Source organism: Saimiri boliviensis, chromosome 1 (genome assembly GCF_048565385.1).
Source record: "Saimiri boliviensis isolate mSaiBol1 chromosome 1, mSaiBol1.pri, whole genome shotgun sequence".
NCBI lineage: Eukaryota > Metazoa > Chordata > Mammalia > Primates > Cebidae > Saimiri > Saimiri boliviensis.
Genome location: NC_133449.1, coordinates 64,512,214 through 64,537,836, shown reverse-complemented (window position 1 = coordinate 64,537,836; position 25,623 = coordinate 64,512,214). Strand labels below are relative to the sequence as shown.

The 25,623-nt window shown below is 37.6% G+C and overlaps 1 protein-coding gene across 17 annotated transcripts in view; it reads left to right on the top strand.

The window, feature by feature from the left end:
• The window catches only part of ALMS1 (ALMS1 centrosome and basal body associated protein), a 345,038-nt gene that overhangs the window by 136,182 nt on the left and 183,233 nt on the right, over nt 1-25,623 (top strand). For 16 of the 17 annotated variants that reach the window (XR_012517383.1, XR_012517381.1, XR_012517378.1 and 13 more), the window contains 3 exons: nt 5,437-5,607; nt 20,237-20,389; nt 21,999-22,169. Coding sequence is in view for 1 of the 17 variants with exons in the window: in XM_074398294.1 (XP_074254395.1) it covers nt 5,437-5,607; nt 20,237-20,389; nt 21,999-22,169 (495 nt within the window). In the remaining 16 variants the exon portion in view is untranslated. The remainder of the gene's footprint in view (nt 1-5,436; nt 5,608-20,236; nt 20,390-21,998; nt 22,170-25,623) is intronic. The other variant, XR_012517382.1, reaches the window with a different exon arrangement.

Sequence of the window (25,623 nt, the reverse complement as noted above, 5' to 3'; positions counted from 1 at the left end):
TCAAAAAAAATAAACATAGAATTATAGTATGATCCAGTAATTCCACTTTTAAATATATACCCCAACTAAGTGAAAGTAGGATCTTGAGGAGCTATTCATACACCCAATAACACAATGGCCAAGAGGTGGAAACAACCCAAATGTCTATTGATTTATGAATGGATAAACAAAATGTGATGTATATGTGCAATAGAGTATTACTCAGCCTTAAAGAGGAATGAAATTCTAATACATGCTACAATATGGATGAACTCTGAAGACATTAGGCCAAGCGAAATAAGCCAGTCAGAAAAGGACAAATAATGTGTAATTTTACTTATATAAGGTACCCAGAAAAGTCAGATGCATAGAGACAGAAAGTAGAACTGTGTTTACCAGGGGCAGGGGGTAGGGAGAGTAGAAAGTTATTGTTTAATTGGTACAGAGTTTAAGTCTGGGAAGATTAGAATAGATGGTGGTGATGGTTGCATAACAGTGTGAATATACTTAATGCCACTACACTGTACACTTAAAAATGGTTACTTTGTTTTGTGGTTTGTTTTTTTTTGAGATGGAGTCTTGCTTTGTCACCTAGGCTGGAGTACAGGAAAAAGTGGACCCTAGTAGGTCTCTTGAGCAGACAGGATGTCAGGATGTCATTAGTGACACTGCAGCCTCCACCTCCCAGATTTAAGCAGTTCTCCTGCCTCAGCTTCCTGAATAGCTGGGATTACAGGCATCTGCTACCATGCCCAGCTAACTTTTGTATTTTTAGCAGAGATGGGGTTTCACCATGTTGGCCAGGCAGGTCTCGAACTCCTGAACTAAAGTGATCTGCCCACCTCAGCCTCCCAAAGTGCTGGGATTATAGGTGTGAGCCACTGCACCAGTCATGATTATGTTTTATGTATGTTTTACCACAGTTAAAAAACTTAAGAAGTTACCAAAAAAAAAACTTAATTGAATTTTAAAAGTAGAAATCCATCTTCCAAATCACTGTTGAGTATATGAAACTAGCAAAATAATAGAACAAGAAACTAGGAAACTTTAAGATAGCATAAACAATTAAATCAGATGAGTATAATTCAGTGAAATGTCTTTAGCTATGATAAATAATTTTAGCATACATTGATATTGTCTCATACATGTATTTAACTTAAGTTCAAATACATATATTTAACAAAAAAGGAGAGATCTTGTCTGGCTTGCCTGGGTGTGATTCTTGAGTTCGAAGAAATGTCTTTTTGGTACAATATCAGGTACATCATCAGGTGGTCAGATTCAGGCGCAGTGATATGTTGCAAGCCTGGAGGAAAAAGTGGACCCTAGTGGGTCTCTTGAGCAGACAGGATGTCAGTTTCAGCATATGCCTTCCTAAGATAGCTTCAAGGGTGATTTTGACCCTCTATGACAAGGATTTCACCTCATATGCTGACTTTAAACCCTAAATTTCATTTAAAATATATCTCTACTTTAGTGAAAAAATAGTAATAATTCCTGTATATGTTCACTTAGTAGGATATATAACCAAGGTTTAGTTGTTTTATTTTTTATTGTTTCCTTCATACTTTCCTGAATTTTCTACAATGATCAGGTTTTTAAAAAATTTTTTTAATGATAGGAAGCTGTCAGCTCATGTTCATGTGTTTATTCAAACAATAGGTATTAAAGATGTTACTGTGTTCCAATCAGATATACTGTGGTAGGTGTTACAATTTCAGTATTGCTCAAAATAAACTATCATGGAGTTTATGTTCACGTTGGGTAACAGATATTAAATAAACCACAAATAAGTGCATAATTACAAATGATAAATGCTAAGAAAATAAAAGTGTCCAAGATAAACAAGTAGACCCAATTTTGTTTTACAAACTTATGAAGGCCTTTTCAAGGAAGAAACTTTTGAGCTGAACTCCAGAGGGATAAGGATGAGTTAGGTAGGCAAAGGGTGGAGTGTGAGACTGTTCTGGCCAGAGAGAACAGGATGGGAAAAACCCCTGAAGCAGAAAAGAGCTTGATGCATTTCACAAATGGAAAGAAGGCAGCACGGATTGAAATTTCAACAAATTTAAAGATCTAATTGGTTTTCATAGTGATTCATGAATCAGGCAACATCTCATTCTATAATATAGAAAAGGTACATTGGGCATGGCAGAGCGGTTGGTTCTGATAAGGTAGCCAGACCAGGAACAAGGAAACACAATACAAACAGTCCCCAATGTACAATGGTTCCACCTAACTATTTTTTGACTTTATGATGGCATGGAAGTGATACACATGTAGTAGAAACCATACTTCAGTATGGTGTTTAATAAACTATATGAGCTATTTGATACTGTATTATAAAATGGGCTTCCTGTTAGATGATTTTGCCCACTTGTAGGCTATTGTAAGTGTTCTGAATATGTTTAAAGTAGTCTGGGCTAAGCTATGATGCTTGGTAGGTTAGGGGCATTAAATACATTTTTGACTAACAGTATTTTCAACTTATGATGGACTTAACAGGATATAACTCCATTTTAAGTGGTGGGTCATCTGTAATACCAAAAAAAGCTTATTGATCAACATAAAGTTACTTCAGGTAACTTTCCTGGTAAAGATTAAAGCAGAGAGAAGTTCCTTTTTAGGCCAGCTCAGGGTAAACTGCCCCCTTTTTAAATTAGTTGCTGTGAATCTCTTGTTTAACTGGCCCATTTTGGGACTTGCCTTCTTTCTTAAAGTTTCAGTTTGGTTGTATGGCACAAGTGACTACATTTTGGTTTGGTCTGTTGGGGTCTAGTGCGGGATCTCATTCTAAAACAATGGACTCCCATAAGTTTTATTTAACAAGGTAGAGCATAGTGGGCTAGGTAGGTTCAAGATCATGCAGGAGCTTATCAACTGTATTAAAATGTTTGGGTTTTATTCTAGTACTACTGAAAGTTATGGTTGATTTACACTTGTAACGTTTATTCTTGCCACGATGTGGAGAAATGGTTTATAAATGGGAAGGCAGAGAGCCATGTGGGGGCGGGTTAAAGTGCAAGTAGAGACACCAGTTAGTTAGAAATCTGTTGCTGTAGACGGTACCGGAGATGGTAGGTAGCATCAGTATTCGTATTATCAATAGAGATAGGGAGAAATGGATAGTCAACTTCCTTTTAGAAACAGTTTCTCCTAGATTTGATGATAGAGTATGGAGAGTGAGGGAGAAGAGCATGAAAAAAAATGTCTGGAGTGAGCAACTAGGTGAATAGAGGTTCTGTTTGCTGAGTTGGAGATTGAGGAAGAAACAGATTTGGGGAAGATGATCAAAATATCTCATGTTAAAAATGAGATTCTGGCTGGGCGCAGTGGCTCACGCCTGTAATCCCAACACGTTGAAGGGCCGAGGTGGGTGTATCACGAGGTCAAGAGATCAAGACCATCCTGGCCAACATGGTGAAACCCCATCTCTACTAAAAATACAAAAATTAGCTGGGTGTGGTGGTGCATGCCTGTAGTCCCAGCTACTTGGTAGGCTGAGGCAGGAGAATCACTTAAACCCTAGAGGTGGAGGTTGCAGTGAGCTGAGATCATGCCACTGCACTCAAGCCTGGCGACAGAGCAAGACTCAGTCTCAAAAAAAATAAAAGAGAGATTCTTGTTATACACCCACATAGAGATGTTAGTTCTGCAATTGAATGTAGTCAGAGTTGATTTACACGTTAAGTTTGTGTGCAACGCATGCCAAATATAAGGTGACACTATTCACATTATAAATATATACTTTTATGAAAACACACAGATGTGCATGAATACCCCAGATCTTTAGTTAGAGTTCTGGAGCAATAATGTTAACTCTTGTGTTGCCCCAAACATAAATCTATACTTGCACATATTATAGCTATGCACAGGTACAGGAAAATCAGTACACCTACATTCACTGACACACATACATGTGGCTGCACTCTCTCTCAGCTGCCCGTCACCTCCTCTGAGGTTGATTCTCTTGCTTGGTCACCCACTGCTCTCAGAGATGTAATTGTTCCTCACCTGACTGAACTTGACAGAGCCACCTCTCTTGGAGAACAAGGATGGTGGTGCAGAGTGTGCGTGTGCATGCTGCTGCTGGTGTGTACTCCCTAGGAGGATTTGTGAAGAGAATGACCACCATTTACAGTTGTGTTGTACCACAATGTATCGGTAACTTAAACATTTTTATTTGAGGAAGAGACATCTTTTTCTGATTTCCATAAAAATGCTGTAAGAGCTAGCTGTGTCCCTGAATGCTAGAGTCAGATGCTCAGAAGAAAGGTCTTGACCAATGGTATATTATTTGTTCATCAGCATATACGTTGGTGGTCGATAAGTTTATCTAGGAAGAGAAGAGAGACCAGTTCTGACTCCTTGAAGAACTCCAGTATTAAGAGATTTGGTATAAGAAAAGATAATAAGTTTCCAGAGAGGTAGGAGGCAAATAAGAGAAAGTGATGTTACAGAAGTTGAGAAGAGACCAATATAATCTGTTTATTTGGCCTAGAAGGCTTGGTATTATCCTTGCAATCTGTCCTGAAAAACTCTTCATGGCTTACTGTGCACTAAACTGATGAGACTGGTACTTACCCAGCTCTTATTGCCATACACATACTAGGAGCTCAGGAAATACAGGATATTAGGAGGAAAAAAAAATCTTATCATAGAAGATAATTCTGTAGTTAGTATAAACCTTTATATGTCCAGAAATGTTCTTTTGCCTGTTACATGTGGCATGGATTATGGATTATTTTATCAAGGAATGTAGGAATGTTGAAATATATTCTAAAAGAAAATTAAATACTTTCAAATCTTTTACTTATCATCTATCATTTTCCTTTCAGTGTTTTGTCTTTTGTATTGTTGTCAGATTAATCTTCTGGAAGCATAGCTAATTATATTATTCTTTTATTTAAAAATCTTCCATTGTGTTGCATTTCATATACAATAAAGTTTATACTCTTCAACTTGGGATCCCATGTACTGCTGAATTTATTCCAAACCATTATTTTTTAATATCTCCTACCACTCTCCTTAATGTATTCTGTAATCCAGCCTGACTGTATAGTGTCCACTATTCTTAAATACTTATTGTCTTTGCTTATGCTGTAACTTCTGCCCAAAATGCCTTTCTTCCTTCCTCTCCATATCAAAAAACTTTTTTTCCAGGGTACAATTCATTTTCTCCTACCTCCAAAACCATGGTGAGCTGGAAATATTCTCTCTCCTGAACTGATTCTCCATTTTATGTCTTCTCATATCATTTGCATCTCTGCCTTGTTTTATTAGAATTTATGTTATGTAGCTTAAAACTTCAGTTTGACTGACATTTCCTTCTGATTATCCTACCCATTGTAGTGCTTTTTTCATAGAATTGGTCTAAAAGGCAAATTTTTAAAAAAGTCTTTCTCAGTATCATGTCCATCTTTGTGTTAATTATGTTACTTTCCCATTCTTCTGTAGGATCCAATGATGCCGTTGCTCCGGACTTCCCAGCACAGGTGCTAGGCACGAGAGATGATGACGTCTCAGCCACTGTTAACATTAAACATAAGGAAGGAATCTACAGTAAGAGGGTAGTGACTAAGGCATCCTTGCCAGTGGGGGGAAAACCCTTGCGGAGTGATAGTGCAGGTAACTGGATTGGCTTTGTATATTTTGTGGCTTTTTCTCCTCTTTCCATCCTAAATTAGAATATTTTCCAGTCTTTATCCTTTTTTTCTGTTTTGTTGTACAAGCTTTTCTCCTTCTTATTATATTGAGCATATACAAGAAGGTAAAATTTCATAAAATCTTCTGTTATGCTTCAGAGATTTTTGAAAACTACAAACTTCATTTTCACAATGGGGAATAAAATATGATATAACTTTTAAAATGAAATAATATCCAATCAAGTATGTTTTTGAGACTAAGATCCATAGAAATCTTGATTAAATTGCCACATTAGTTTATCGCTGTCAGATATCACAAACTAATTAATGTCTCATAGGCTGGATTCTGCAGGGAGATATGTAGCTCATGTGATTAAAAAAAATTTTTTTTTTTTGGAGGCAGGGTCTTACTCCATCACCCAGGCTGGAGTGCAATGACACAGTTATAGCTCACTGCAGCTTTGAACTCATGGGCTCAGGTGATCCTCCCACCTCAGCCTCCTAAGTAGCTGGGGCCATAGGCACACACCATCATGCCTTGCTAATATTTTTTGTTTTTTTATAGTGATGGCGATCCCGCTCAGTTGCTTAGGCTGGTCTTGAACTCCTGGCACCTCAAGCTATCCACCCGCCTTAGCCTCTTAAAGTGCTGGGATTACAGGCATGAAGCACCATACCCAGACCTTATGTTGTTTTAAAATTTTTAAATTTTCTGCCAACCTTTAAAATTAAAAGATTGTTTATTTCTCTTGAAAAATCAGAAAATCTGGTTGCCCTTTGGCTTGCATTCATTCATGGCGGTAATCAGCTGCAGCTGAGCCATGGCTGTCTCCCTGGAGGCAGGATATCCATTCTCCTGTTTGCTCTCATCCCCACAGCTGAGACCCAGTTGGCTTCATTTATCCACCTTATCTTTCTGGTCACTGGGTGTTTCAGTTTCAATCTTAAATATAACCGCCACTGTTTTTTTTTTTTTTAAGACAGAGTTTCGCTCTTGTTACCTAGGCTGGAGTGCAACAGCGTGATCTCGGCCCACTGCAACCTTTGCCTCCTGGCTTCAAGCGATTCTCCTGCCTCAGCCTCCCGAGTAGCTGGGATTACAGGTGCCCGCCACCATACCTGGCTAATTTTTTGTATTTTTAATAGAGACAAGAGTTTCACTATTTTGGCCAGGCTGGTCATGAACTCCTGACATCAGGTGATCGATCCGCCTCCGCCTCCCAAAGTGCTGGGATTACAGGCATGAGCCACTGTGCCTGGTCCCTACTGTTCTGTGAAAGCGCTTTTCCTTCTGCACCCCTGATATTATGCTTTTGTAGCTGACAGATGATAATATTTGTTGAATGAAAACTCCAGTAGCCACTGAAGATTCTGTATGTATAATTGCCTTTGTTTGTTACATTTATACTTTTTTATTCCTGTGTATAACTATTAGGTGCTGCTGATCTTAGGGCAGTTTTTTAAACATAGGGAGGCCCTAGACCATAGAACATAGTGTTAATGATGTCATGTGATAGCATTAATGCCTTTGTGAGGAAAATTAATGAGGTCTGCTTGTTAAACCACACATTCATTTCTTTTTTCTTTTTTTTTTTTAATTGCATTTTAGGTTTTGGGGTACATGTGATGAACATGCAAGATTGTTGCATAGGTACACACTTGGCAGTGTGGTTTGCTGCCTTCCGTCCCCTCACCTGTATCTGTCATTTCTCCCCATGCTATCTCTTCCCACCTCCCCACCCCCCTGCCCCTCCCCCATTTCCCCCCAACGGACCCCAGTGTGTAGTGCTCCCCTCCCTGTGTCCATGTGTTCTCATTGTTCAACACCCACCTATGAATGAGAATATACAGTGTTTGATTTTCTGCTCTTGTGTCAGTTTGCTGAGAATGATGGTTTCCAGGTTCGTCCATGTCCCTGCAAAGGACGTGAACTCATCGTTTTTGATGGCTGCGTAATATTCCATGGTGTATATGTACCACATTTTCCCTATCCAGTCTACCATCGTTGGGCATTTGGGTTGGTTCCAGGTCTTTGCTATTGTAAACAGTGCTGCAATGAACATTCGTGTGCACGTGTCCTTGTAGTAGAATGATTTATAATCCTTTGGATATATACCCAGTAATGGGATTGCTGGGTCAAATGGGATTTCTATTTTTAGGTCCTTGAGGAATCGCCACACTGTCTTCCACAATGGTTGAATTAATTTACATTCCCACCAACAGTGTAAAAGTGTTCCTATTTCTCCACATCCTCTCCAGCATCTGTTGTTTCCTGATTTTTTAATAGTCGCCATTCTAACTGGTGTGAGATGGTATCTCAATGTGGTTTTGATTTGCATTTCTCTGATGACCAGTGATGATGAGCATTTTTTCATATGTTTGTTGGCCTCTTGTATGTCTTCTTTTGTAAAGTATCTGTTCATATCCTTCGCCCATTTTTGAATAGGCTTGTTTGTTTTTTTCTTGTAGATCTGCTTTAGTTCTTTGTAAATTCTGGATATCAGCCCCTTGTCAGATGGGTAGGCTGCAAAAATTTTTTCCCATTCTGTTGGTTGCCGATTCACTCTACTGACTGTTTCTTTTGCCGTGCAAAAGCTGTGGATTTTGATTAGGTCCCATTTGTCTATTTTGGCTTTTGTTGCCATTGCTTTTGGCGTTTTGGTCATGAAGTCCTTGCCTACACCTATGTCCTGAATGGTTTTGCCTAGATTTTCTTCTAAGGTTTTTATGGTATTAGGTCTGATGTTTAAGTCTTTAATCCATCTGGAGGTAGTTTTGGTGTAAGGTGTCAGGAAGGGGTCCTGTTTCTGCTTTCTGCACATGGCTAGCCAGTTTTCCCAACACCATTTATTAAACAGGGAGTCCTTTCCCCATTGCTTGTTTTTGTCAGGTTTGTCGAAGATCAGATGGTTGTGGGTATGTTGTATTTCCTCTGAGGCCTCTGTTCTGTTCCATTGGTCTATATCTCTGTTTTGGTACCAGTACCATGCTGTTTTGATTACTGTAGCCTTGTAGTATAGTTTGAAGTCCAGTAGTGTGATGCCTCCTGCTTTGTTCTTTTTGCTTAGAATTGACTTGGCTATGCGGGCTCTCTTTCAGTTCCATATGAAGCTTAAGGTGTTTTTTTCCAGTTCTGTGAAGAAGGTCATTGGTAGCTTGATGGGAATAGCATTGAATCTGTAAATTACTTTGGGCAGTATGGCCATTTTCACGATGTTGATTCTTCCTAACCATGAACATGGAATGTTTCTCCATCTGTTTGTATCCTCTCTGATTTCGTTGAGCAATGGCTTGTAGTTCTCCTTGAAGAGGTCCTTTACGTTCCTTGTTAGTTGTATTCCTAGGTACTTTATTCTCTTTGTAGCAATTGTGAATGGCAGTTCGTTCTTGATTTGGCTCTCTTGAAGTCTATTACTGGTGTATAGGAATGCTTGTGATTTTTGCAGATTGATTTTGTATCCTGAGACTTTGCTGAAGTTGTTTATCAGTTTCAGGAGATTTTGGGCTGAGATGATGGGGTCTTCCAGATATACAATCATGTCTTCTGCAAATAGAGACAATTTGATTTCCTCCTTTCCAATTTGGATACCCTTTATTTCTTTTTCTTGCCTGATTGCTCTGGCTAGAACTTCCAGTACTATATTGAATAGGAGTGGTGAGAGAGGGCATCCTTGTCTAGTGCCAGATTTCAAAGGGAATGCTTCCAGTTTTTGCCCATTCAGTATGATATTGGCTGTTGGTTTGTCGTAAATAGCTTTTATTGTTTTGAGATACGTTCCGTCAATACCTAGTTTATTGAGGGTTTTTAGCATAAAGGGTTGTTGAATTTTGTCAAAAGCCTTCTCTGCATCAATTGAGATAATCATGTGGTTTTTGTCTTTGGTTCTGTTTATGTGGTGAATTACGTTTATGGACTTGCGTATGTTGAACCATCCTTGCATCCCCGGGATGAATCCTACTTGATCATGGTGGATGAGCTTTTTGATATGCTGTTGCAATCGGTTTGCCAGTATTTTATTGAAGATTTTTGCATCTATGTTCATCATGGATATTGGCCTGAAATTTTCTTTTCTTGTTGAGTCTCTGCCGAGTTTTGGTATCAGGATGATGTTTGTCTCGTAAAATGATTTGGGAAGAATTCCCTCTTTTTGGATTGTCTGGAATAGTTTCAGAAGGAATGGTATCAGCTCCTCTTTGTATGTCTGGTAGAATTCAGCTGTGAACCCGTCTGGACCTGGGCTTTTTTTGGGTGGTAGGCTCTTTATTGCTGCCTCGACTTCAGACCATGTTATTGTTCTATTCAGGGTTTCGGCTTCTTCCAGGTATAGGCTTGGGAGGTTGCAGGTGTCCAGGAATTTATCCATTTCTTCCAGGTTTACTAGTTTATGTGCATAGAGTTGTTTGTAATAATCTCTGATGATGGTTTGGATTTCTGTGGAATCTGTGGTGATATCCCCTTTATCGTTTTTTTTTTTGAGACGGAGTTTCGCTCTTGTTACCCAGGCTGGAGTGCAATGGCACGATCTCGGCTCACCGCAACCTCCGCCTCCTGGGTTCAGGCAATTCTCCTGCCTCAGCCTCCTGAGTAGCTGGGATTACAGGCACGTGCCACCATGCCCAGCTAATTTTTTGTATCTTTAGTAGAGACGGGGTTTCACCATGTTGACCAGGATGGTCTCGATCTCTCGACCTTGTGATCCACCCGCCTCGGCCTCCCAAAGTGCTGGGATTACAGGCTTGAGCCACTGCGCCCGGCCACCCTTTATCGTTTTTTATTGCATCAATTTGGTTATTCTCTCTTTTCTTTTTTATTAATCTGGCTAGTGGTCTGTCTATTTTGTTGATCTTTTCAAAGAACCAGCTCTTGGATTTATTGATTTTTTGAAGAGTTTTTTGTGTCTCTATTTCCTTCAGTTCTGCTCTGATCTTAGTTATTTCCTGTCTTCTGCTAGGTTTTGAGTTTTTTTGATCTTGCTCCTCTAGCTCTTTCAATTTTGATGATAGGGTGTCAATTTTAGATCTCTCCTCTCTTTTCATGTGGGCACTCATTGCTATATATTTTCCTCTAGAGACTGCTTTAAATGTGTCCCAGAGATTCTGGTATGTTGTGTCTTCATTCTCATTGGTTTCGAAGAACATCTTTATTTCTGCCTTCATTTCATTGTTTATCCAGTCAACATTCAAGAGCAAGTTGTTCAGTTTCCATGAAGCTGTGCGGTTCTGAGTTAGTTTCTGCATTCTGAGTTCTAACTCGATTGCACTGTGGTCTGAGAGACTGTTTGTTATGATTTCTGTTCTTTTGCATTTGCTGAGGAGTGATTTATTGCCAATTATGTGGTCAATTTTAGAGTAGGTGTGATGTGGTGCTGAGAAGAATGTATATTCTGTGGATTTGGGGTGGAGAGTTCTGTAAATGTCTGTTAGGTTTGCTTGTTCCAGGTCTGTATTCAGGTCCTGGATATCCTTGTTGATTTTCTGTCTGGATGATCTGTCTAATATTGACAATGGGGTGTTAAAGTCTCCCACTATTATTGTGTGGGAGTCTAAGTCTCTTTGTAAGTCATTAAGAACTTGCCTTATGTATCTGGGTGCTCCTGTATTGGGTGCATATATATTTAGGATCGTTAGCTCTTGTTGTTGCAGTGATCCTTTTACCGTTATGTAATGTCCTTCTTTGTCTCTTTTGATCTTTGTTGCTTTAAAGTCTATTTTATCAGAGATGAGAATTGCAACTCCTGCCTTTTTTTGCTCTCCATTTGCTTGGTAGATCTTCTTCCATCCCTTTATTTTGAGCCTTTGTGTATCCTTGCATGTAAGATGGGTTTCCTGGATACAGCACACTGATGGGTTTTGGCTTTTTATCCAATTTACCAGTCTGTGTCTTTTGATTGGGGGATTTAGTCCATTGACATTTAGGGATAGTATTGTTATGTGTGAATTTGATACTGTCATTTTGATGCTACCTGGCTGTTTTGTTGGTTAGTTGATGCAGATTCTTGATTGTGTTGATGCTCTTTTACCATTTGGTGTGTTTTTGCAGTGGCTGGTACTGGTTGTTCCTTTATATGTGTAGAGCCTCTTTCAGGAGTTCTTGTAGAGCAGGTTTGGTGGTGATGAAATCTCTGAGTGCTTGCTTGTTCACAAAGGATTTTATTTTTCCTTCACTTATGAAGCTTAGTTTGGCTGGATAGGAGATTCTGGGTTGAAAGTTCTTTCCTTTAAGGATGTTGAATATTGGCCCCCAATCTCTTCTGGCTTGTAGGGTTTCTGCTGAGAGATCTGCTGTGTCTAATGGTCTTCCCTTTGTGGGTAACCCGACCTTTCTCTCTGGCTGCCCTTAGCATTTTCTCTTTCATTTCAACCCTGGTGAATCTGACGATTATGTGCCTTGGGGTTGCTCTTCTTGAGGAGTATCTTTGCGGTGTTCTCTGTATTTCCTGGATTTGAATATTGGTCTGCCTTGCTAGGTTGGGGAAGTTTTCCTGGATAATATCCTGAAGAGTATTTTCCAGCTTGGATTCATTCTCTTCATCACATTCAGGTACACCTATCAGACGTAGATTAGGTCTTTTCACATAGTCCCACATTTCTTGAAGATTTTGTTCATTCCTTTTTGTGCTTTTTTCTCTGTTCTTGCCTTCTCTTTTTATTTCATTGAGTTGATCTTCGACCTCTGATATCCTTTCTTCTGCTTGGTCAATTCGGCTGTTGAAGCTTGTGCATGCTTCACGAAGTTCTCATGTTGCATTTTTCAGCTCCATCAATTCACTTATACTCCTCTCTATGCTGTCCATTCTCGTCAGCAGTTCGTCCAATCTTTTTTCAAGGTTCCTATTTTCTTTGCATTGGGTTAGAACATGTTCTTTTAGCTCATTGTAGTTTCTTACTACCCACCTTCTGAAGTCTGATTCTGTCATTTCATCACTCTCCTTCTCCATCCGGTCTGGTTCCCTTTCTGGTGAGGAGTTGTGATCCCTTTTAGGAGGAGAGGTGTTCTGGTTTCGGGAGTTTTCATCCTTTTTGCGCTGGTTTCTTCCCATTTTTGTGGGTTTCTCCACCTGTTGTCTGTCTCTGTCCCAGGGAGTTGGAGCTTTATGAGTTTCCGTTGCACTACTGCCTTTTTTGATTTTTCTTTCAGGTCTGACCCGCCCAGCTAGCAGCAGGCCTAGCCACTGCCTGCCTGCAGGGGCTTTGCTGAGCTGCTGTGGGCTCCGCCCAGCTGCCCTGAGCTCTTCCCTGTAGTCCTTTTTATATGGGCGTAGTTAGAACTGTCTGGGCAACGGTGGCTCCGCCTCTGTTATGGCGGACTCTCTCTGTTGTGGCAGGTTGCCTCGGCAACGGCGGGTTGCCTCGGCAACGGCAGCCTGCCTCCGCAGTGGTGGAGAGTCTCAGTAATGGCGGAAGCCCCTCCCCCACGGAGCCGGACCGTCCTGGTTCAGCTGTGCTTGGTTTGAAGGGCTCAACCCAGAGGGTTTCCAATTACTGTTTTTGTTTTCATTGTTGTTGGTGGTGGAGGGGTGGGACCAACCGAGCCTGATCACCTGGCTCCCTGACTCAGAGTCTTTTCTTTTAAGTTGAACGACCCCGCGTTCAGTTCGCCTGCTGAAAAGGCGCCGGGATCTCCCGTGCTGCGACTCACGGAGTGGGCTCGAACTGTGGCGCCGGCTCCTGGCGGATTTTTTGCCTAGGAATCTCCTGGCCTGACTCGCTATTTCAGATGAATGGGCAACTCTGCCGTCTCAGGGCTCTGCTCGCCAGCTAAGAGGGCTCCCAGACCAGTGGCTTTTGTACGGAGAACCGCAGCAACAGCACATTCATTTCTTTAGATAATTTTTGTTCTACTTCAAAACACAGTGAAGTCTTTTTATAAATGCCTTTTGAAATAAGACAAGAGAAGCATATCTACCAGCTAACATTGAGACTGCCAAGTAAATAAAAAGAAATAATTTTACAAAATATAGTTCATAATCGAAAACTCTTATGCACCAGGGGATCCTTTACGTGTTTACTGTCCATATGCAAGTGGCAGTTTGGTTGAAACAGATAACCCTAAGATCTTACTATCAGATACTTCAGGTGAGGGTAGATCTGGAACAATTGTCAGAAAACGAAGTGAACTCCATCAGAAGTCTGCACAAAGAACTCACTAGCTTTACCTCACTCCCAGGCTTCATTTCATAAGGATGATATGTTTGAAATAAAGTCAGGCTCAGTTATCTGAGGACCCCTAGAATCCTCCATCTGTGATCCACTTCCAGAGTTTGCATTCTAAAGAAAAGCCCTCCTCCTGGCTTATTCGTTAGTGCCATTACACCTTGGGAGAAGCCAAACCTTAGAACCTCTCGCCTTAGAGAATCAAAGAAGGATAGAGGAGAGAATGCCTGGCTGGAAACTCAACAGTGACCTATGCGTTAGCTAAATGAGCTCATAAAATACCATATCATAAATTCTCAGTGGAAGGAGTGGAATGTAAAAGTGAGAAAAATCTCTTCAAAAATAGAACATAAAGAGAAGGGAAATGATTTTTTTAAATTTAAGATTGTCCCAAGGTTCCACATCCAAAGCAGGCATTTTATAAAGACAATAGAGAAGGCCAAAAAGAAAGAATCGAAGGACTAGTATAGGAATAAATTTCGGAATTGAAGGCTACGAGTTTTCATACCAAAAGGGACTATCATATACATAAAAATGCACACCAAGGCACATGACCTTGACATTTTAAAATTGATTTAGAGATTCCAACAACTTCCAAAAAGAAAACATAGATTCCATATAAAGAGATGGAAATGAGATGAGCATGAAACTTCTCAAAAGTAATAAACGGAGTTAGAAACCGAAGGAATAATACCTTAGAATTCTGAGAGAAAATTATTTCACGAAAACGGGAGTTTATTTAAGTAGAAAAAAACAAAAACAAAAACATGGGATTAAGGAAATGGTTGGGGGCAACACAGGAAACAGGAAACAAACTGTACTGTGACAGTGGTACAGAAGGCCTAGAACCCATTCAGATTGAACCCTGCAAGGAAAAAGGCAAATTGATAGGATATGTTATGTGATTTACTGTACTTAGAGGAGATATTCAGTTGTATTTGTAGCTGTAAGGATGAAGTAGGGATTGTCACATAGAAACTCAAAAAACGCAAAAACAAAGCAGTAATTAACTCTTCAGGAAAAGCAGAAGTTTGTAATATAAAATAAATGTAATTCCATTGTACTAGCTGGCTTAGCTGTGAATAATAATTATGTAATGGAGTCATATGTAAATGCTAAGTATCGATTTAATTAAATATTGATTTAATCACCATGACCACTATTTATGTAACATATGAACACTGAACGTTAATATAGGGCTAAAACTTCAGAGGATAGGATGAGAGGATATGTATGGTAGGAGGGTTTTGTAATGAGATAAATCCACAATTGATCTTAGTATATAGTATAAGAATAAATCTCAGAACTGAAAGATATGAGATTGTAATTGATGTTAGAAGGAAATCAATAGATAATTTCTGGAACTTAAAATGATACGGTCATATAAAGCATGTCATTAGGAAATAAGGTTATTGATCCTGGAGTAAATGGCTAAAGGAGTTGAAACAGTAGCCTTTAGAAATTGGGGATCTGGAGTGGGTGGGATAGGGAACTGCTGACTTTTCTTATAAGCCTCATGAAACGGTTTGACTTTTAAAACATATATATTGTTATTTTTATTAAATCAGAATTTATATTGTCCTTCACCTCAAAAAAGTAAGTAAAAAGAAAAAGGGCTGGGCGTAGTGGCTCATGCCTATAATCCCAGGACTTTGGGAGGCCGAGGCGAGTGGATCACTAGGTTAAGAGATCGAGACCGTCCTGGTCAACATGGTGAAACCTCGTCTCTACTAAAAATACAAAAATTAGCTGGGCATGGTGGCGCAGCCTGTAGTCCCAGCTACTCGGGAGGCCAAGGCAAGAGAATTGCTTGAACCCAGGAGGCGGAGGTTGCGGTGAGCCGAGATTACAGCATTGCACTCCAGCCTGGGTAATAAGAGCAAAACTCCGTTTCAAAAAAAAAAAAAAAGAAAAAGAAAAAATACATTTGGCAAATTCTGACTAAAGAAAAACTGGTAAATAGCGTTAATATAGACAAAATAGAATTGCAGGACAAAAAAATATTAATGGTAGATACAAAAGTTTATCTCATAGTAATAAAAGGGTCAAATGTGACAGGAAAGATAAAATTGTGAGCTTATATATATATCCTCAAACTTACATTAAGGAAAAATTACAGGAATGTATAGGTAAATTCAGCAATAAATTTCAGAAATGTGAAAGATCTGGAAATAGAGAAAATATTTGAATAAGTAACTAAAAGTTTGACTTATAATATTATGAGGATTTTGTATTTTTAAAAGAACACAGAGCGTTTGATGAATTTGTTGGTTTCAGAGAAATGATGTTCAAACAGACCAACTTCACTGACCACACTCTAGCTAAATTAAAACTCAACAATAAAAATATGGAATAATGAAATAAAAGAAAAATCTGTTTGTAACAGATTGAATGGTGTTCTCCCAAAATTCATGTCCATGGGACTTCAGAATGTGACCTTATTTAGAAATAGGGTCTTTGTAGATGTCATTAGATAAGGATCTCAAGATTAAATCATTTGGATTTAAGATGAGCCCTAAATCTAGTGATTATTGTCCTTATAAAAAGAGGAGAGAAGACCATTGAGGACAGAGGCAGAAATTGAAGTTATGCTGCCACAAGCCAGAGAATGCCAGGAACCATTAGAGGCTGAGAGAGACAAGGAAGAATTCTCACCTGAAGCCTTCTCAGAGAGTGTGGCCCAACTGACACCTTGATTACAGACTTTTAGCCTGTAGCTGTCAAAGATTATATTTCTTTGGTCTAAGCTGTCCAGTATATAGTAATTTGTTATGACAGCCCTAGGAAACTAATAACACCGTTCATCTATTTGAAAAATTTAAAATGTAATTTTAAATAACTCAGAAGTTAAAGAAATAAATCATAATGGAGATTACAGTGTATTTAGAACTGAAGGATAACAAAATTTTAATATCAAAATTTTTGGAAGAGAGCGAAAGTGGTATTTAGGGGTAAAGTTACACACTTAAATACGTATATTAAACATAAGAAAAATCCAGTCAAAATCCCAGCAGGGTTTGTTTTTTTTTTTATCAGAAACCAACAAGCTTATTCTAAAATTGATAAGAAATAGCCAAGGCAATCTTGAAAAGAAGAACAAATCTAAAGGATTTGCACTAAGAGGTATCAAAACTTATTATAAAGCTGTAGTAATTAAGACAGTGTGATATTGGCACAAGGATGAACAAACTGACCATAAAACAAAATATTCCAGAAACAAATTCATATATATATGGATATCTGATTTATGTTAAAGATACTACTCAATATGATGGGATAAGAATTATTTTGGGAGTAAAATGTGCAGGATAAGTTAGATATTCATACTGAAAAAAAAATTGACTCTCTTCCTCACATTATAAAAATTATTCAAAATGGATTGTAGATCTAAATATAAAAGGGCGTAGATAGATGAATGATTGATAGATCTATCAGAAAATGGAGGAGTATTAATCTGGTGATAGGAAAAGACTTACTAAACTGGGTTTCCCCTGCCCCCCCCAAAAGAACCCACAAAGGAAAATATTGACAAATATGGCACATATTTTCCACTGTGCAATTAAAAAGATCTTTTAAAAAACAATATGGTACTTAGAAATGAATCTAAAAGGGCATGTAAGATAAACAATATGGTACTTAGAAATGAACCTAAAAGGGCATGCAAAACTATTTTAAGATAAAATTATAAAACTGCATTGAAATATATTAAGGAATACCTAAATAGTTGGAAAATTATACAATTGTAATAATAAAGATGTCACCAAATTAATTTCTAAATTAAATGCATTGTTACCCAGAATTTCATTAGAATGTTTCATGGAACTTACAGGCTGATTCTAAAATATTTATGCAAAATCAATGAAAGTATATTTACGGAATATGATAAGGGATCTTGCCATACCAGACATCAAGACTTATTACACGTGCAGCTTATTTAAGACATCATTTGCAAATGAATAAACAGAAAGAAAAATGAAACAGAATGGTGACCCAGAAACACGTCTATGAATGTGGAAGCCTAACATATACAGAGATGGCATAACGATCTGGAGAAAGGATGAAGAGGAACTACTCAATAGGGTTTAAACCAATGAATATATATATGGAAAAAATGAAATAAGATAAATCACTGCTGTATACTAAACAAAAATATATAGTATTCTAGGCATATTAAAAATAAATGGGATAACTAAATTTTTAAAATTTAGATGGTCTGTCCTTATGACCGTGTGATGATTAAAGATTTCTTAAACAGGACACACAACGTACCAACCCTAAAGGAAAATATAGTAAATGTGCCATTATTAAAATGAAAATTTTTCTGCATAAGCAACATCAAACAATTAAAAGACAAGAAACAGACTGGGAGAAGATACTGATAAAGCATGCCACCTGCAAAAACATTTTACAGGAATGTTCATGGCAGTGCTTTTCAAAATAGGAAATAGCCTTAAGTGGAACAATGTATTCATATATATTAAAACAATAGAATAATACATAACATTGAGAATCAGAGACACATATATTAATTGACAAAATCTCAAAATCATAATATTGAGTGAAAAAGAGCATGTTGTGTAAAGGTACAGGCAGTATTGTATCCTTTACATAAGGTTTAAAGACTTGCAAAAGAATGCTGTACATTGTTGATTAATATATGCAATGTAGTAAAGAATTACAAAACATCCTTGATATTGATAAACTCTAAATTTGGTATAAAGGTTGCTACTGAAGGGCCAGGTGTGGTGGCTTACGCCTGTAATTCCAGCACTTTGGGAGGCCAAGGCGGGTGGATCACAAGGTCAGGAGTTCTATACCAGCCTGACCAACATGGTGAAACCCTGTCTCTACTAAAAATACAAAAATTAGCTAGGCATGGTGGCGTGCGCCTGTAATCCTAGCTGCTCAAGGCTGAGGCAGGAGAATCGCTTGAACTCAGGAGGTGGAAGTTGCAGTGAGGGGAGGTCATGCCACTGCACTCCAGCCTGGACAACAGGAAAAAAAAAGGTTGCTACTGGAAAGTGAGAATGGCATCACCAGGAACACCTTACACAAGGAACATTATATCTGTAATATTTGATTTCTTAAACTCTATGGTAAATACTTTGGTGTTCATTATGTTGCCTATACTTTAGGTATGCCTGAAATAGTTTATTAACATTAAAACATTTTTAAATGATCTAAAAATTTCAGAAGACATTTTAGATAAAAGAGATTAGGAGGATTGAAGTAATAGAGATAAGAAAAATGTATGGATTTAAAAGTTGTAGCAAGAGATAACTGGTTCTTTGCATTTTTACCAATCTTTATTGTCTTTCTGATTTCTTTGTTGAAAAATATACTTAGAGATAAAAAATGTAAGATGATCAAGAAAAACAAAGCAAAGAGAAATAGTATTAGACAAGTTTAAAAGGCTATAACTACATGAAATTTTTAAAAATTATATGAGAATGCTGTGTATAAAATCTAGATGATAGGCCAAGTGCAGTGGCTCACACCTATAATCCCAGCACTTTGGGAGGCCGAGGCGGGTGGATCACCTGAGGTTGGGAGTTCAAGACCAGCCTGACCAACATAGAGAAACCCCATCTCTACTAAAAATACAAAATTAGCTGGGTGTGGTGGCGCATGCTTGTAATCCCAGCTATTTGGGAGGCTGAGGCAGAAGAATCGCTTGAACCCAAGAGGCTGAGGTTGTAGGAAGTGGAGATTGTGCCATTGCACTCCAGCCTGGGCAACGAGAACAAAACATCTGAAAAAAAAAAATCTAGATGATAAAAATGCTTTTCTTGGATTATGTGAAATATAAAAATTGACTCCATAAATGGTAAAAACTTTGAAAAGGTCAAAGAACTTGAAAGCATTGTTCAGATCTTTTTTCCTTTGAAAAACATCTGATCTTTCCTTTTTTTTTCTTTTCTTTTTTTTTTTTTTTTTTTTTTGCTGTTGCATCAAACCATCAAGGAACAAATTTTATTTAGAATGTTACTTTATTTTATTTCATTTCATTTTTTTGAGACAGAGTCTCGCTTTGTCACCCAGGCTAGCGTCCAGTGGCACAATCTCAGCTCACTGCAACCCTGCCTCCTGGGTTCAAGCAATTCTCCTTCCTCAGCCTCCTGAGTCGCTAGGACTACAGGCATTCACCACCACGCTGGCTAACAGAGATGTTCGCATGTTGAACAGGCTGGTCTTGAACTCCCGACCTCAAATGATCTACCTGCCTCCGCCTCCTGAAGTGCTGGGATTATGGGCATGGGCCACTGTGCCCAGCCTTAGAATGTTATTTTACTTTCTTGTTGTACAAGTAAAATACAAAAAATTTTTCAATTAATGTCACAGTTTTTACACGGTGGAGCATAAGACCTAATATATAAATGGACTAAGGGTTTTGCTTGTAATTTTGGGGGAGGATTACTTGTCTATTGTGTTTATTCTCTTTCCTTCTCTGAGATCAGATGATGATGTTATTCCAGATGCCTCAGTTCAAGTGCAAATCACTGGGGATGTGAACCACTCAGACAAAAAACCGAAAGAGAGCCCCAGTACGAGTGCTGTGACTGAGGCTGCCCAGGCTAAAGAAAAAGAACCCTTGCAGAAAGATACTGCAGGTAGCTAAACTGGATTGTCTGCATATTATTTTCTTCTAGTCTTCTAAAATGAGGCTATTCCCTTAAGAACAGAAACAAATATGTTCTCTATTTTTTTCTTGCTGTCTTCAGCTCTCTTCTATCTCGCTTATAAATGAAATAGTTAAGGTATTTTTAGCTACATTTTTTATATACTTTGGCAGATAAAATTGACATATTTAAAGCTCTTTGACTTTTGGATATAGTAAACAAATTAATCTCATTGCCAGAAATTCATTTAATGGACTTTTTAACCTCTGCTGATAAAAATCTCTCAATTCTGAGATTCAGGCCCTCTAATGCCATTTTTGTATATACTCTTTTATTCTTTAGGAATTCAGCTTGTTTACTTCCTACCTATCAGTTACTTTACTTCAGAGGGTTTATGCTGATTTAAATGACCCTAATAATGTATTTAAGTTAGGATTGGTTTTGACTCTGAGAGCAAAACAAAAGCAAAATAACATTGGCTTAAAGAAGACAGAAAACTATTTCTCTTTTTTGTAAAAATCCAGAGGTTAGCATCCAGAGTTAACGTGGTACTCCAGAGTTTCAGGACAAAGCTGTTGCTCTCTTGTTATTCTGACAGTTTTGGCCTCCATTCTTAAGCTGTATCCATCAGCCCCTATTGCAACCAGCAGGAAGAAAGGAAAAGAAAAAGCACATTTCTTCCTTTAAGGATACTTCTGAGAAGCTATAGGTATCATTCCTTTTGCATTCTATTGGCCAGATTTAGGCACATGGTCACATGTGCCAGGGAAGCTGGGAAATTAAGTCTTTATTCTAGCAACAATGTGCCCAGCTAAACTTATTGTTCTGTTTTGAGGAAAAGGAAATTGGATATTAGAGGACAGATAGTATTTATAGTTTCTGCCCCAATTGTAAACTAAAACATTTTAGAACGTAATTAGCTGCTTCTCTTCTTTAGGTACTACTTGTTTAAAAAGGGTAGATTGTATTCTGGGCAACACTTCTGAATTTTACCCCATTTTACTATTACTAAATGAATGTTTTAAAAACAGTTTTGATCATATTAGTTGCCTAATCAAAAACTTTAGTTTTCATTGCCCATAAGGATAAAAATCTAAACTTTTTTAGCACTGTTTTCCAGAACTGTAGAATCTGTAGAATCAGCTCCCAAACAACTTTCTAACAGTAGTTCTCACCTCTTTTCCTTATAAATTCTATAATCAAATGCTAGATACTTGCTCTGTTTCTTAGATACTAAGTTACTTTCCTGACTCCATTCTTCTGTCATGTAGTCACCTTTTTTTCCATCTCAGTGTGTATCCCATCTTAGCTATTTTCTAATGCCAAAGTCAATTGTCTAGAGTTCTGTGCTCCTACCTGCAATTAGTTTTTCTTTCTTGAATACCGATACATCCTTTTTAACTTTTTATGGTATCTGTTTATGTACATGATTTTTTTTTTGCCCCAGTTTTCAATTATTTCTAAACACTTTTCTGAGTCATCTTTTATTTTTCTTCAATATCACTAACAAAGCCTTTTACATAATACATACTTGAGAGACATTCAAAAATATTTTATGTCAAGTTCCTCTCTGTATAGTGTGTTGATTTCCCTTTCGTAGATTCCAGTGATGCTGCTGCTGCAGAACACTCAGCTCAAGTAGGAGACCCAAAAATTAAGAACTCTCCAGACTCTAAAGCCATTACACAGAAAGAGGAGATCCATAGGAAGATGACAATTCCCAAAGAAGCCTGGCCAAAAGATAAAGAATCCCTACAGATAAATATTGAAGGTAATGGGACTGGGTTGTATGCGAGTATCTGTGTCTGTGTGTGTACATGAGGGTCAGTGTTTGTGTGTTTCCATTTCATTCTGATGAGCATATAGTCTCATGATTAAACAAAAATTCCTTTTCTTTTAAACTGTCTTGTGTAAAGTACTTTGATGCTACTTTATGTTGCTATATATATATAGACAGATAGATAGATTTAGATAGATAGATTGATTGATTCGTAAAGTAATTGTTACTTTTTGGAAAAGATATTAGCAACTTAGAAACAGGTTTATAAATAAATACCTAAGGCTGATAGTATTAGAAGTGAAGCATCTTGTCTCAATCCCCAAACAGAGACAACCTTAAATGCGTTCCAGAAGACTGTGGCAAAGACAATGAGAGCATCAATACAAACTTTAAAGAAATTACAGTAAAATTAAATTTATTTGTGTTTGTCCATGGCCCCCTTAGACACAAAAGCATATAGAACACAAGACGTTACTACCTGGATGTTAAGCTTTACCTCTTAGTGGAAGATGGAATAGCCTAGATAAGGAGAAAAAAGAGTCAAGGAGCTAATCTACCCATACTGGATCTTAAGTAATCCAGGTCAACTGCTTACATCAAGAATGTACAAAACAAGGCCAGGCACAGTGGCTCATGCCTGTAATCCCAGCACTTTGGGAGGCCGAGGCAGGTGGATCACAAGGTCAGGAGTTTGAGACCAGCCTGGCCAACATAGTGAAACCCTGCCTCTACTAAAAATACAAAAAATTAGCTAGGTGTGGTGGTGGGCACCTGTAATCCCAGCTACTTGGGAGACTGAGGCAGGAGAGTCACTTGAACCTGGGAGGTGGAGGTTGCAGTGAGTTCAGATCACTCCATTGCACTCCAGCCCAGGCAACAGTGTGAGAGTCTGTCTCAAAAAAATAAATTTAAAAAAAAAAGATTTTTTGACAATAATACCAAGACTACACAATGGGGAAAGGGTAGTTTCTTTAACAAATGGTATGGGGAAAACTAGGTATCCACATTTAAAAGAATAAAGTTGGACCCTTTCTTTTACACCATGTACAAAAGTTAAAAAGGGTTAGTGACATACATGTAAGACCTTAAAACCACAAAACTCCCAGAAGAAAACATAAGAGAAAAGCTTCAGGACATTGAATTTGGCAATAATTTCTCAGCTGTGATAGCAAAAACACAGGCAACAAAAGCAAAAATAGACCAATGAAACTTGAAAAATTATGCATCCCAAAGTAAACAGTTAAGAGTGTGAGTAGGCATTCTACAGAATGGGAAAAAAGATTTGCAAATCATAGATCTGATAAAGGGTTAGTATTTAGAATATGTAAAGAACTTATGAAACTCAATAACAAAAACCCAACCAACCTATTTAAAAAAAGACATAACATTTTAAAATCAGCAAAGGACTTGAATAGACAATAGGAGACATACAAATGGCATATCAAGCATATAAAAAGATGCCCAATCTCTCTAATTATAAGAGAGATGCGAATCAAAACCACAGTGAGATATCAGTCACTCCTATTAGGATGGCCAGTATCAAAAGAACAGAAAATAGCAAATGTTCATGAGGATGCAAGGAAATTGAAACCCTTGTTCACTGTTAGTAGGAATGTAAAATGGTGTAGCTATTGTGGAAAATACTATGGAGGTTCCTCAGAAAAATAAAAAAGAATTAATACATGATCCAGCAATCTCACTGCTGGGCATGTAACCTAAATAATTCAAAGAAGGACTTCATAAAGATCCTTGTATATACATGTTTATTGCAGAATTATCTATAATAGTCAAAATATGGAAGCAAGCCAGATGTCAGCCAACAGATGATTGTATTAAGAAAATGGGAATTATTTGTCAATAAAGAAAATATGTTACATACATACAATAGTATATTGTGTAGCCTTAAGGAAGAAGGAAATCCTATCACATACTACAAGATAGATGAACCTCAAAAACATCATACCAAGCAAATTTATGTCAGTCACAAAAAGATAAATACCGTATAGTTCCTTGCATTTGAAATATCTAAAGTAGTTGAAATCATAGAAACAGAAAGTAGAATAGTGATTGCCAAGGTTTGTGAGAGGGTGGACAGAGAATTAGTATTTAGTTGGTATAAATTTCAGTGTTACAAGGTGAAAGAGTTAGAGATTGTTGCACAACAATGTGAATATGCTTAACACTACTGAATTATACACTTAAAATGGCTAAGGTGGCCAACTTAATGTTATACTTTTTGCCACACATATAAAAATAATACATAAGATGAAGAAATAGAACATTGCAACTCTGCAGGGGGTTGTGTGGGAGACATAGCTTGCAAAAGAAAGATGGAAATATAATCTGTAAAAGCATACTCTAGAAGACAAGAAAATTTTTTCTAAATGTTTTACACTTTGAATAATTTTAGAAGACATGAAGTGTATGAAACAAAAATTGATAGAATACTGAAATGAAAAAGGAGATTTAGGGGATAGAACAAAATGAAATTTTTAAAAAGTACCCATTAGAAGAAAGAGGTGAAAGCAATTAGAAAAAAATTATGGAATTTGAGGACTGACAGTGAAAATTCAATACAATGATATCTTTTGTTGCCTCTAAAGAAGGTAATAGAAAAATAAAGATATAAGGAAGAATAGAACTTACAAGTTTATGTATGTATGTATGTACTTTTAGACACGGAGTCTCATTTTGTTGCCCAGGCTAGAGTGCAGTGGTGTGATCATAGCTAACTGCAGCCTCAAACTCCTGGGCTCAAGTAATCCTCCCACCTCAGCCTCTAGAGTAGCTGGGACTGTAGGCATGTGCTACCATAGCTGGCTTGAACCTGCAATTTAAAAGGGTCCAAGTCTTAGGAAACTGAAATGTATGTTTGTGATAGTCCTGAACTTTAAAAAAGAAAAAAAAAAAAAGAATTATGCATGCATCCATACAGAAAAAGCAAGTAGAAAATGCTAAAAGACTGGAGGACAGTTAGAGGACAGGGTGGTTAAAGGAGTAAAGGAGGTATAAATGAGCAAACTTCAGCTTTAAAGCTGTAAAATAAAAAAATACATGTGTAAGTATAGTATTGAAAATTATAAAAGTTACCTCTGAAAGAGTTAAACTGTAACATCCAAAATATTTAGAAAAACAGGAGAGGTAAACATGGAGGTAAAGGGAGGAAAAAAGAATACAGTAAATTTGTAACAAAAGGAAAAAAATGCCGTAAAATGGAAGACGGCAAAGCATACATGGCTATATATAAGTAAACTAAATTCACCTATATTTAAAAAAAAACTTCTTGGATTACATTAAAAAACAAACTCAGTTCCATGCTTATATGACAAACATCAAAAGTAAAATGACTGAGGAAAATGGAAAGCAAAAAGGAAACTTAGATCTCTATCAAAAAGAAATTTGGGGACATTAATATAGATGAGGTTAAACTCACCAAAAGTTTTGC